Source organism: Oncorhynchus nerka, linkage group LG3, assembly GCF_034236695.1.
Source record: "Oncorhynchus nerka isolate Pitt River linkage group LG3, Oner_Uvic_2.0, whole genome shotgun sequence".
NCBI lineage: Eukaryota > Metazoa > Chordata > Actinopteri > Salmoniformes > Salmonidae > Oncorhynchus > Oncorhynchus nerka.
In genome coordinates, this window is record NC_088398.1 from 6,761,670 (window position 1) to 6,774,646 (window position 12,977).

The window sequence follows — 12,977 nt, forward strand, 5'->3', positions numbered from 1 at the left end:
TCAGTTTAATGATAGTAAAGACACAACATTTTTGGTGCCCCCTGTGAGGAATCTAATATAGAATTAGACTTTGCTGTGGAATTCTATATATCAATTGTGCAAACAGAAATTGTGGAAACAGACTGCTTTGTATACATTCAAATTGGTTGTATGTGTGTTCCCATTTGAAGAGGCTACAGAGCGCCTCCGGTAGGTGTTTTTAGTGTTAGAGCAACGAGTGATAAATTCCAGATTTAGTCCGTTAGGCCAAACGGTACTATTTCTGTCGGTCAATATTAACTTCTAGAGCCAGAAAGGTTTAAAATGAGAAGATATTCGTTAGGTGACTGGGTTAGGTGACCGAAGTATTTTTGTCCGCCTACCGCACTAAACCAGTGTGGACTGACTACAGGCATATCCGTATTATGTACCGTGTCGCTCTGGTCAACATAACGCTAGCAAAGTATGCCAAATGGGTTCATGTGAGACGTCACTAGTAAACCCACCTTTGCCATGGTGAGAGGACCCTATTTTGTGCTTAGAACGTGATATTTCTGAACAACGTAGGATTACGAGATGCTAAGCTAACAGAGGGGGAACATTTTTCACTTCCTGTGTTCCGTTTAAAATCTTCAGCCTTGCGCGACGGAAGTCCCACCCTTTGTACTTCCGTTTGATTTCAGCATTCTGCATCACTGGTGGTGAAGAATCGCAAGTCCATCTCTTAAAAGAAGGGTTGGAAATCCAAACGTGGATCACGTTAAAGTGTACCATAGTGGTAAATGTACCTAACATTACCTTTATGACAATCCAGCAATCTCAATTGCTTGGGTATTATCGTCTCATTCAATATATTTATTTAAATTGTCAAACATACCTTTCTAGGTTCTTCCAATTAAACGAGACACCTTAAACTTTGCAATAGTAACCCAGATGAACCAACTTCCCAGGTTAATTTAAAGTTTAATACCCAGATAGCCTATCCAGGTATGATTAATCATTATCATTGATTAATTCAATTTGCTTTTGCAAATTCATTCACGTCCAATGTCCACAGTACTGTCCAGTACTGATGGTTCATTAATGTCTATAAATAGATTAAAATTGTCTTTGCAGCTCCCAATATGTTCCAAAACCAAACTTTGGAAAATTAGGAAAAACATTTTTTCCTTTCAAAATGTTCTAATAATGTGCAAGCTACCAGAGGGGGTAGTCCCCACTCGCCCGATAATTAGTGAACCTCCACCCGCAAATGGATTGATCTCTGACCTCAGCAGTGATACCAACCCTAATTATGCCATTAGTGGAAAAGCAGACAACAACGCTTTCCAAAATCAACCATATCGGGTGCAGGCCTCGTAAAGGTTCTCTCCAGTCTAGCCCTGATGTCTTTCCAAAATCAACCATATCGGGTGCAGGCCTCGTAAAGGTTCTCTCCAGTCTAGCCCTGATGTCTTTCCAAAATCAACCATATCGGGTGCAGGCCTCGTAAAGGTTCTCTCCAGTCTAGCCCTGATGTCTTTCCAAAATCAACCATATCGGGTGCAGGCCTCGTAAAGGTTCTCTCCAGTCTAGCCCTGATGTCTTTCCAAAATCAACCATATCGGGTGCAGGCCTCATAAAGGTTCTCTCCAGTCTAGCCCTGATGTCTTTCCAAAATCAACCATATCGGGTGCAGGCCTCATAAAGGTTCTCTCCAGTCTAGCCCTGATGTCTTTCCAAAATCAACCATATCGGGTGCAGGCCTCATAAAGGTTCTCTCCAGTCTAGCCCTGATGTCTTTCCAAAATCAACCATATCGGGTGCAGGCCTCATAAAGGTTCTCTCCAGTCTAGCCCTGATGTCTTTCCAAAATCAACCATATCGGGTGCAGGCCTGCTCTCCAGTCTAGCCCTGATGTCTTTCCAAAATCAACCATATCGGTGCAGGCCTCTCTTCTCTCCAGTCTAGCCCTGATGTCTTTCCAAAATCAACCATATCGGGTGCAGGCCTCGTAAAGGTTCTCTCCAGTCTAGCCCTGATGTCTTTCCAAAATCAACCATATCGGGTGCAGGCCTCGTAAAGGTTCTCTCCAGTCTAGCCCTGATGTCTTTCCAAAATCAACCATATCGGGTGCAGGCCTCATAAAGGTTCTCTCCAGTCTAGCCCTGATGTCTTTCCAAAATCAACCATGGTTCTCTCCAGTCTAGCCCTGATGTCTTTCCAAAATCAACCATATCGGGTGCAGGCCTCATAAAGGTTCTCTCCAGTCTAGCCCTGATGTCTTTCCAAAATCAACCATATCGGGTGCAGGCCTCATAAAGGTTCTCTCCAGTCTAGCCCTGATGTCTTTCCAAAATCAACCATATCGGGTGCAGGCCTCATAAAGGTTCTCTCCAGTCTAGCCCTGATGTCTTTCCAAAATCAACCATATCGGGTGCAGGCCTCGTAAAGGTTCTCTCCAGTCTAGCCCTGATGTCTTTCCAAAATCAACCATATCGGGTGCAGGCCTCATAAAGGTTCTCTCCAGTCTAGCCCTGATGTCTTTCCAAAATCAACCATATCGGGTGCAGGCCTCATAAAGGTTCTCTCCAGTCTAGCCCTGATGTCTTTCCAAAATCAACCATATCGGGTGCAGGCCTCATAAAGGTTCTCTCCAGTCTAGCCCTGATGTCTTTCCAAAATCAACCATATCGGGTGCAGGCCTCATAAAGGTTCTCTCCAGTCTAGCCCTGATGTCTTTCCAAAATCAACCATATCGGGTGCAGGCCTCGTAAAGGTTCTCTCCAGTCTAGCCCTGATGTCTTTCCAAAATCAACCATATCGGGTGCAGGCCTCGTAAAGGTTCTCTCCAGTCTAGCCCTGATGTCTTTCCAAAATCAACCATATCGGGTGCAGGCCTCGTAAAGGTTCTCTCCAGTCTAGCCCTGATGTCTTTCCAAAATCAACCATATCGGGTGCAGGCCTCGTAAAGGTTCTCTCCAGTCTAGCCCTGATGTCTTTCCAAAATCAACCATATCGGGTGCAGGCCTCATAAAGGTTCTCTCCAGTCTAGCCCTGATGTCTTTCCAAAATCAACCATATCGGGTGCAGGCCTCGTAAAGGTTCTCTCCAGTCTAGCCCTGATGTCTTTCCAAAATCAACCATATCGGGTGCAGGCCTCGTAAAGGTTCTCTCCAGTCTAGCCCTGATGTCTTTCCAAAATCAACCATATCGGGTGCAGGCCTCGTAAAGGTTCTCTCCAGTCTAGCCCTGATGTCTTTCCAAAATCAACCATATCGGGTGCAGGCCTCGTAAAGGTTCTCTCCAGTCTAGCCCTGATGTCTTTCCAAAATCAACCATATCGGGTGCAGGCCTCGTAAAGGTTCTCTCCAGTCTAGCCCTGATGTCTTTCCAAAATCAACCATATCGGGTGCAGGCCTCGTAAAGGTTCTCTCCAGTCTAGCCCTGATGTCTTTCCAAAATCAACCATATCGGGTGCAGGCCTCATAAAGGTTCTCTCCAGTCTAGCCCTGATGTCTTTCCAAAATCAACCATATCGGGTGCAGGCCTCATAAAGGTTCTCTCCAGTCTAGCCCTGATGTCTTTCCAAAATCAACCATATCGGGTGCAGGCCTCATAAAGGTTCTCTCCAGTCTAGCCCTGATGTCTTTCCAAAATCAACCATATCGGGTGCAGGCCTCATAAAGGTTCTCTCCAGTCTAGCCCTGATGTCTTTCCAAAATCAACCATATCGGGTGCAGGCCTCATAAAGGTTCTCTCCAGTCTAGCCCTGATGTCTTGCCATCCGAGATTGGTGGATAGAAAGGGGTGGATAGAAAGTGGTGGATAGAAAGTGGTGGATAGAAAGGGGTGGATAGAAATTGGTGGATAGAAAGGGATAGATAGAAAGTGGTGGATAGAAAGGGGTAGATAGAAAGTGGTGGATAGAAAGGGATAGATAGAAAGTGGTGGATAGAAAGTGGTGGATAGAAAGTGGTGGATAGAAAGGGGTGGATAGTGTTCACAGTAAGTATAGCATCATGCTTTTGGGATATGTATCTTTTCAGATTCCACAATGATTCTTTAGTTGTGGTCATTACATCTCCACACTCCCTCTCTTCTTTGATGCGATCATTACATCTCCACACTCCCTCTCTTCTTTGATGTGATCATTACATCTCCACACTCCCTCTCTTCTTTGATGTGATCATTACATCTCCACACTCCCTCTCTTCTTTGATGTGATCATTACATCTCCACACTCCCTCTCTTCTTTGATGTGATCATTACATCTCCACACTCCCTCTCTTCTTTGATGTGATCATTACATCTCCACACTCCCTCTCTTCTTTGATGTGATCATTACATCACCACACTCCCTCTCTTCTTTGTTGTGGTGATTACATCTCCACACTCCCTCTCTTCTTTGATGTGATCATTACATCACCACACTCCCTCTCTTCTTTGATGTGATCATTACATCACCACACTCCCTCTCTTCTTTGTTGTGGTGATTAAATCTCCACACTCCCTCTCTTCTTTGTTGTGGTCATTACATCACCACACTCCCTCTCTTCTTTGTTGTGATCATTACATCTCCACACTCCCTCTCTTCTTTGATGTGATCATTACATCACCACACTCCCTCTCTTCTTTGTTGTGGTGATTACATCACCACACTCCCTCTCTTCTTTGATGTGATCATTACATCTCCACACTCCCTCTCTTCTTGGTTGTGGTCATTACATCACCACACTCCCTCTCTTGCTCTTGGTCTACATCTTTGTAAGTCACCCTGATTTAGCACGTGTGTTTTATCAGTATCTTTATGAAAATATTTAGACAATAGCTGAAGCAAGGGGCTATAGATAGCAGCACACAAGTAGACTACAAATGCATGCTGGGCCGGGCATGCCCTGAGCTGGTGAAGTGAGTGCTACCAACGCTTCAGCTTTTGGGAATCTCGCTCCATGCCTCAGTCAAATTGGGCACGCTCCGCTCCAGCTCTGCTTCACTCACATACTCTGGTACATAAGCACAAAATAGTCAACCCAAGTCGAAGCTCTTTTTCTTTCGTTCTACCTTTCATCTCACACACATACAGGCACGCACGCACACACACACTCACACAAATGCACATGAGAAAAGCAGAGATTAAACGTTTGGGCTTTATTTGGATTCATAAATCATGACTTGAATTGAAAATACTTTTGTATTTCTGTTCTTTTTCCCTTGTTGTCTTTGCCTATATATTTTACTTATTGTCCTCCATGGTTTTGTTGATCCAGCTAATGTATTTAGCCACACGGGTGTACACTCCATATCTACCAGTCTGCCCACAACCCACACCCCAACTGACAATACCTGCAGCCCAAAACCGTTTAGTAATACTATCCTTCAAGACGTACGCCCCTCCACTGTCCCCCGTACAGGAGTCCTTGCCCCCCTCAGGTACTCCGGCACAGAACATGTTGTCTGTCAGAACAGGGATCTTCTCTGTTGGCTTTGCTGCTTTTGCTCTGTTGACAGAGTCTTGGCACTCATCCTCTTTCACTACTGGTAGGCGTATGTACCTGAGATCGTTGGCAATGATTTCATCTTCTTTCATGCCAAAGCCTGACACCATACTGATAAGGGATAGAGGTCAGGAAAGAGGTCAAGGAGTTACTCAGAAAACTATTGCCTTACATTTGTTAGCTTACCAAAGAACATTGATTTACTGAGGACTGCTAAGGACTAGTTGTGCAGTTAGGATACTTTAGATTTTACAATTGAATTTAAGGATGTGAAAAAGATGTCGTGAAATTTGTAGGTTGCACTCTTGGCGCATTGACTACTTCCATGATAAGAATGAACACATTATGAAATGTGGGTCTATCGATCCCTTCTATCAATCCCTTCCTCTTTGTGTTCTTATTGATGTCTTTAATAATATAAACGTTAATATTGATGTTCAGCTTTCTCATTTTTAATAAAGAACAGGACAAGTCTGGCTCTCACCCAATCTGGCCAATGTTGTAAGTAGCGTTCTTTGGTGGCAGACACAATGGCATGATGGCAGCGTGGAATGTGAGTGGTTGTTGGAGTTTTATCAGGGCGATGTCATGATTGTAGTTTGCACCCTCTGTGTTTTTGTATTCAGGGTGGGGGTGGAGGGAGGCGACTCCAAGAGGGGTGAGCTTTGCTAGTTTTTCTGCATCATTGTCTCCCACAAAAACCTTGAAAACAAAACATAATTCAACTTCAGTATAGATCTTCAACTTCTTCAAATCTGACATCACTGAAGGACTTCTACACACGTAATTTGAACATTAGCTTGTGGTAGCTTTACCAAAGTACTGAAGACTTCTCTTTGCCTGTTGTTAACCCAGATATTTAAGTGGACTATACCTTTAAAAACATAAGCAGGAAATACTTTTGTTCTACAGTGTCCAATGAATTGATTGATGGGTGTGTCACAATCTACCTACCCGAACTTTCTCCTTTAGCACAAGTTTGCCCTGCTGCACCAGGTTATGAGCTGCAGTCATGATCCAGCGGTCCCCGATCACCATGGCCCCTCCTCTGCCTCCGTCCACACTGAGCAGCACCTGCCAGGGGATGGTTTTGTCTGGGGCATTGTCTCCCCCCATGATCCTCTGAAAGCCTGAGATGGACATTGTGGGCTGACCACAGACTGGGGGTGGGGGGTAAAGTAGTGATGAGGGTCACACAAATAGATACAGGATGGTATTTGATGGATATGGTAAAGAAAATGATACATAAGGAGTTACCTGGGATACATGAGGGAATGACAGGGGTGTCAAGGTTGTCTCTCCATGTTCTATCTGCTGCACAAGTGTAGCTCACTGAAGGACGGACGGACGGACGGACGGACGGACGGACGGACGGACGGACGGACGGACGGACGGACGGACAGACAGACAGACAGACAGACAGACAGACAGACAGACAGACAGACAGACAGACAGACAGACAGACAGACAGACAGACAGACAGACAGACAGACAGACAGACAGACAGACAGACAGACAGACAGACAGACAGTGGTTGTCAACACAAATTAAATAAAAACACATTATTGTTTAGTGAGCAAATGTGTGTGACTGATGAAGGATAGTTAAAACATCTCACCAGTTGCTCCTCCAAGGAGTGAGTAGAATGGTTCATTGCAGTGGTACTGAATGACGGAGAGGTGCTGGTTCTGAGAGCCAGATATGAACCTTACGCCTCCATTCAACAGTTCTTCAGGTTCCCCACAGTCAATTACTGCACAGGAGAAAGGGAGAGAGAGAGAGAAAGAGAGAGAAAGAGAGAGACAGAGAAACCAAAATACATCTGTGTTTAATATGGAACTTGACTCATGGGAATGTATTAGGTTGTGATCATAGAAATAGAATCCATTTCTATGGTTGTAACTCACTGTGGCACTCAGGGAGGGAGAGGTGCCACTGTCCATTCTTTTGACACATGGAGGCATAGCTCTTGATCTCTCTGCCATCCTGAGAGAGCGAGAGAGAGAGAGAGACAGAGACAGAGACAGAGACAGAGAGAGAGAGAGAGAGAGAGAGAGAGAGAGACAGAGACAGAGACAGAGAGAGAGAGAGAGAGAGAGAGAGAGAGAGAGAGAGAGAGAGAGGATACTTCACAGGGGATATTTCCAGGAAAAGAGCCCTTGTAGAAAATGAAAGACTGAGTATAAACAAGAGAGAGAAGGAAGTATGAGATAAGAGGCAGGGTAAAAAGGGATTGTTTAATCTCACCATCATTAGTTTGTAGCCAGGGTCACAGCGGACTTGGATGTAGTCTCTGTAATAGTACTGGGGAAAGTTTGGGGTGACTCTTCCATTGGTGATAGAACTGGGTGAAGCACACTGCACCCCTATGAACAACAACACACATATCAGGATTTCAGACCAGGGCCTTTTTTAGTTAGGCTTCAACTTTGACCTGCATTCTCTGCTTTACTTCCAGGAGGTTTTACCTTCTCACCTGTTTTGCCCTTCACCAGTTTGCATCTGCTCTTCCCTTCATACTCTCCCTTGCTCTGTCTTTCTCCCTCTCCTCTTTCATTATTTCCCTCTACCTCTGTTCTCCCTCTCTATGCATTTTCTCCTCCCTCTCTCACTCTGAGTAGTGTAGTGCAGGCTCCAGCCCTGGCTCAGACCAGCCCAGTCAGTGTGGTAGTCTAGCTGGACAGTGTAAGAGTTAGTGGGCATTAGTGCAGGACTCTTCACTCCACACAGCTTCTGGGGTTCCTTGTCGGGGATGGACACCTGGGCGAGGCAGAGGAGAGATCAAACACTGTAAACAAACACAAAGCATGCTGTCCTGAACACACACACATGCATGAACACACACATGAACAAACACACACATGCAATACTTAATTAATGTACACATGCAATACTCAATACTTAACATTAATGTACTCTATGCAGTGCTGAGGACATTAAAAACATGTGACCAGTGGTCAGGGCATTGTACAGTGTTACCTGTAACCAGTGGTCAGGGCATTGTATAGTATTACCTGTAACCAGTGGTAAGGGCATTGTACAGTGTGACCTGTAGCCAGTGGTCAGGGCATTGTACAGTGTTACCTGTAACCAGTGGTCAGGGCATTGTATAGTGTTACCTGTAACCAGTGGTCAGGGCATTGTATAGTGTTACCTGTAACCAGTGGTAAGGGCATTGTACAGTGTTACCTGTAGCCAGTGGTCAGGGCATTGTACAGTGTTACCTGTAACCAGTGGGCAGGGCATTGTACAGTGTTACCTGTAACCAGTGGTCAGGGCATTGTACAGTGTGACCTGTAGCCAGTGGTCAGGGCATTGTCTAGTGTTACCTGTAACCAGTGGGCAGGGCATTGTATAGTGTTACCTGTAACCAGTGGTCAGGGCATTGTACAGTGTTACCTGTAACCAGTGGGCAGGGCATTGTATAGTGTTACCTGTAACCAGTGGTTAGGGCATTGTACAGTGTTACCTGTAACCAGTGGGCAGGGCATTGTACAGTGTTACCTGTAGCCAGTGGTCAGGGCAGTGTACAGTGTTACCTGTAACCAGCGGTCAGGGCAGTGTACAGTGTTACCTGTAACCAGTGGTCAGGGCATTGTACAGTGTTACCTGTAACCAGTGGTCAGGGCATTGCACAGTGTTACCTGTAACCAGTGGTCAGGGCATTGCACAGTGTTACCTGTAACCAGTGGTCAGGGCATTGTACAGTGTTACCTGTAGCCAGTGGTCGGGGCATTGCACAGTGTTACCTGTAACCAGTGGTCAGGGCATTGCACAGTGTTACCTGTAACCAGTGGTCAGGGCATTGTATAGTGTTACCTGTAACCAGTGGTAAGGGCATTGCACAGTGTTACCTGTAACCAGTGGTCAGGGCATTGCACAGTGTTACCTGTAACCAGTGGTCAGGGCATTGTATAGTGTTACCTGTAACCAGTGGTAAGGGCATTGTACAGTGTGACCTGTAGCCAGTGGTCAGGGCATTGTACAGTGTTACCTGTAACCAGTGGTCAGGGCATTGTATAGTGTTACCTGTAACCAGTGGTCAGGGCATTGTATAGTGTTACCTGTAACCAGTGGTAAGGGCATTGTACAGTGTTACCTGTAGCCAGTGGTCAGGGCATTGTACAGTGTTACCTGTAACCAGTGGGCAGGGCATTGTACAGTGTTACCTGTAACCAGTGGGCAGGGCATTGTACAGTGTGACCTGTAGCCAGTGGTCAGGGCATTGTATAGTGTTACCTGTAACCAGTGGTCAGGGCACTGTATAGTGTTACCTGTAACCAGTGGTCAGGGCATTGTACAGTGTTACCTGTAACCAGTGGTCAGGGCATTGTACAGTGTGACCTGTAACCAGTGGGCAGGGCATTGTACAGTGTTACCTGTAACCAGTGGTCAGGGCATTGTATAGTGTTACCTGTAGCCAGTGGTCAGGGCATTGCACAGTGTTACCTGTAACCAGTGGTCAGGGAATTGTATAGTGTTACCTGTAACCAGTGGTCAGGGCATTGTATAGTGTTACCTGTAACCAGTGGGCAGGGCATTGTACAGTGTGACCTGTAGCCAGTGGTCAGGGCATTGTATAGTGTTACCTGTAACCAGTGGTCAGGGCATTGTATAGTGTTACCTGTAACCAGTGGTCAGGGCAGTGTACAGTGTTACCTGTAGCCAGTGGTCAGGGCAGTGTACAGTGTTACCTGTAACCAGTGGGCAGGGCATTGTACAGTGTGACCTGTAACCAGTGGGCAGGGCATTGTACAGTGTTACCTGTAACCAGTGGGCAGGGCATTGTACAGTGTGACCTGTAGCCAGTGGTCAGGGCATTGTATAGTGTTACCTGTAACCAGTGGTCAGGGCATTGTATAGTGTTACCTGTAACCTGTGGTCAGGGCAGTGTACAGTGTTACCTGTAGCCAGTGGTAGAGGCAGCTGGGTCCATTCTGGGTGTCTATGTGCTCTATGTGGAAGCTGTCAGTGAAGTTGAGGGTGACGATGAACCCAGGCTCCACAGAGATGACATACTGACAGGCCAGGCCGTGGGGTGATGGGTCAGGGTAGCCTGGGCTGGACAGAGTCCCCTCTGGTTCATCAAATATACCCCCACCACAGGACACTGGGGGAGAGAGAGATGTCCACAAGATGTGTAGGACTACAATACACACACACACACGCACACACGCACACAGATAGAGAGTAGATGTACTCACAGACACAGGTGCGCTGGTCAGGGCGGAGCTCGTAGCCATGGCGACAGGAGCACATGTAAGAGCCCAGGGTGTTGTGGCAGATCTGGGAGCAGAGTGGACCAGAACCATCCTCAGGGTCTGGAGCTGAACACTCATCTATGTCTGGGAGAGGGAAGGGGATGGAGAAGAGAGATGGAGGGAAGGAGAGAGAGAGGAGAAGAGAGGAGGGAAGGAGAGAGAGATGGAGAAGAGAGGTGGAGGGAAGGAAGGAGAGAGGGATGGAGAAGAGAGGTGGAGGGATGGAGAGAGAGATGGAGAAGAGAGGTGGAAGGAAGGAGAGAGGGATGGAGAAGAGAGGTGGAGGGATGGAGAAAGAGATGGAGAAGAGAGGTGGAGGGAAGGAGAGAGGGATGGAGAAGAGAGGTGGAGGGAAGGAGAGAGGGATGGAGAAGAGAGGTGGAGGGATGGAGAAGAGAGGTGGAGGGAAGGAGAGAGGGATGGAGAAGAGAGGTGGAGGGATGGAGAAGAGAGGTGGAGGGATGGAGAGAGAGATGGTGAAAAGAAGGAGATAGGTGGAGGGTGTAGCTTAGCATCACACCGTGATGTCACCTTCCCTGAGACTTTCCTGGGGTTTGTGGTTTAACAGTGTTGTACGGTTGTCTTGGATGATGTATTAATGTTGTGAGCAGGGCATCTGATCCTCTAGTGGGGTTGCTACCTTTGGCCTGATAATGGGCAGAGAAGCCGAGGTGCTGGTGTGGCTCAGGGTTCGTGTCGTCTGTCTGAAGGACCAGGGTGAGCCTGTTGCCTGGAGACAAGAGTGGCCGGTTGCCTGGGTGATGTCCATCAGCAGAATTCTCCTGACCACAGAACTTTGCAAGGACCTTCTTGTCATATAAAACCTGGAATGACAGAGTGAAGAAGGTTCTTGGACATATTCCAATATCGGTAAGAAACATTTAATACATCCTACGTTTTATAATAAGGTATCAAAGTGTTCTTTTGGAGTCCACTGACCGTGAGGGAGTCGTAGTAGCAGTCGGCTGACGGCTCGATGTCCAGGTGAGTGAAGCTGAGCTGGAGCTGGTAGCCCTCAGGTACACTGAGGTCCCACTGTTGTGACAGGGCAGCAGGGTACGGCTGGGGGAACTGGGGGGACTGGACTACCCCATGTAGGGCTGGCAGGGACCGGGCCAACCGCCAACACTCACACACAGACACACACAGCAGCCTGGAGCAGACCAACACAGGGAGAGAGGGCTGAGATGGGAGGTATAGGAGGAGTTGTGTGTCACAACGAGGTAAATACAGCCCCTTGAAACATGTCTGTATGATGACTGATCAGATAGAGAGCTATTTTCTGATTTGTGACCAGGAAGCAGAATAAAACATAACCCAGTGATGCTGTAGGAATCATATGTTCTTATCATCCTTCAAGATGAAGACTCAATAAAGGTTAAAACCACTGGTGTGCTGCGTAATGTAAACAAACAGGTTATACTTCATTTGAACTCTTTCTCAAACGTGCTAGTCACATGACACAATGTACTAGTAATGGAATAAACGGCATACACCTTCACGGCAGCTGGTCTGATTATGACAACTGACTTTACACACTCACTTAAGCAGTTGTTGTTTACGTTCACTTAGCTATAGCCAATGGGTTCAAGTACAGTGTAACCAAACAAACTCACCAGATGAACGGATGGGTCCAGTCCATGTTGAAGGTCCTGGCTACAAATGTTTCTGTTGTTATTGTTTTACTGTTGTGTGGCTATTGCTCACATGTATTAGACTTGAATTCCCTGCAGTCTGTGTGTCCCAATAGAGACCTATGGTGAGGTATTATGCTAGACTACGAGTCTAAAAGTCATGTTAAAACCTGCTCTGTTTGACTTGGCTGAACTAGACGAATGAGAAGGGGGGACGAGAGAGAGGGAGAGAGAGAGTGAAAGGGCCTGAGAGACAGAGTATTGGTGGTGGTGGAGTTAAAAGACTACAATTGACCAGTTCTTAAAGGTAAAACCTTTTTTTTACGTTAATGTCGAAATTGAAACCTATAAAAGACAGAATGCATATCTACCAGAGGTTGGAGGGGGGATGGGGCGCGGGGGAAAGGGGGTAGAGGGGGAGGAAGGGGCAGAAAAGGGGAGGGAGGAGAGAGAGAGAGTGGGAGGAAAGTGTGTTCAGTGCTCTTCCTGTAAATTCTGTTTGAATAGTTTGTTTTGTTTACACATAGGGACAAACTCCATGCTGGTCTGGGTATGTCAGTTCAGGTCACATGATGCAGGGATGTACTGTAGTGCTGCTAAGAACACACTGTACACAACACTATCCA

The 12,977-nt window shown here is 46.5% G+C and overlaps 1 protein-coding gene across 1 annotated transcript; it reads right to left on the minus strand.

The window, feature by feature from the left end:
- Positions 1-5,090: 5,090 nt before the first annotated feature.
- LOC115140749 (complement C1r subcomponent-like) lies at positions 5,091-12,628 on the minus strand. Its single transcript, XM_029679054.2, has 13 exons — positions 12,334-12,628; positions 11,657-11,870; positions 11,358-11,541; positions 10,661-10,801; positions 10,361-10,566; positions 8,069-8,216; positions 7,704-7,822; positions 7,364-7,442; positions 7,075-7,209; positions 6,714-6,788; positions 6,411-6,616; positions 5,941-6,158; positions 5,091-5,567 (listed from the first exon to the last, which is right to left on the minus strand). The coding sequence occupies exons 1-13, from the start codon at positions 12,357-12,359 to the stop codon at positions 5,195-5,197; spliced, it is 2,124 nt and encodes a 707-aa protein (XP_029534914.1). The 5' UTR covers positions 12,360-12,628; the 3' UTR covers positions 5,091-5,194.
- Positions 12,629-12,977: the final 349 nt, after the last annotated feature.

Bases quoted from the DNA above. Each gene is read 5' to 3' on its own strand.
- LOC115140749 (XM_029679054.2), bottom strand. From the start codon at position 12,359: ATGGACTGGACCCATCCGTTCATCTG. The intron at 6,789-7,074 runs GTGAGATGTTTT...TCCGTCCTTCAG, and splicing joins ACTCCTTGGAGGAGCAACTG to TGAGCTACACTTGTGCAGCA. The intron at 6,159-6,410 runs GTAGGTAGATTG...TTTGTTTTCAAG, and splicing joins TGCTAAAGGAGAAAGTTCGG to GTTTTTGTGGGAGACAATGA.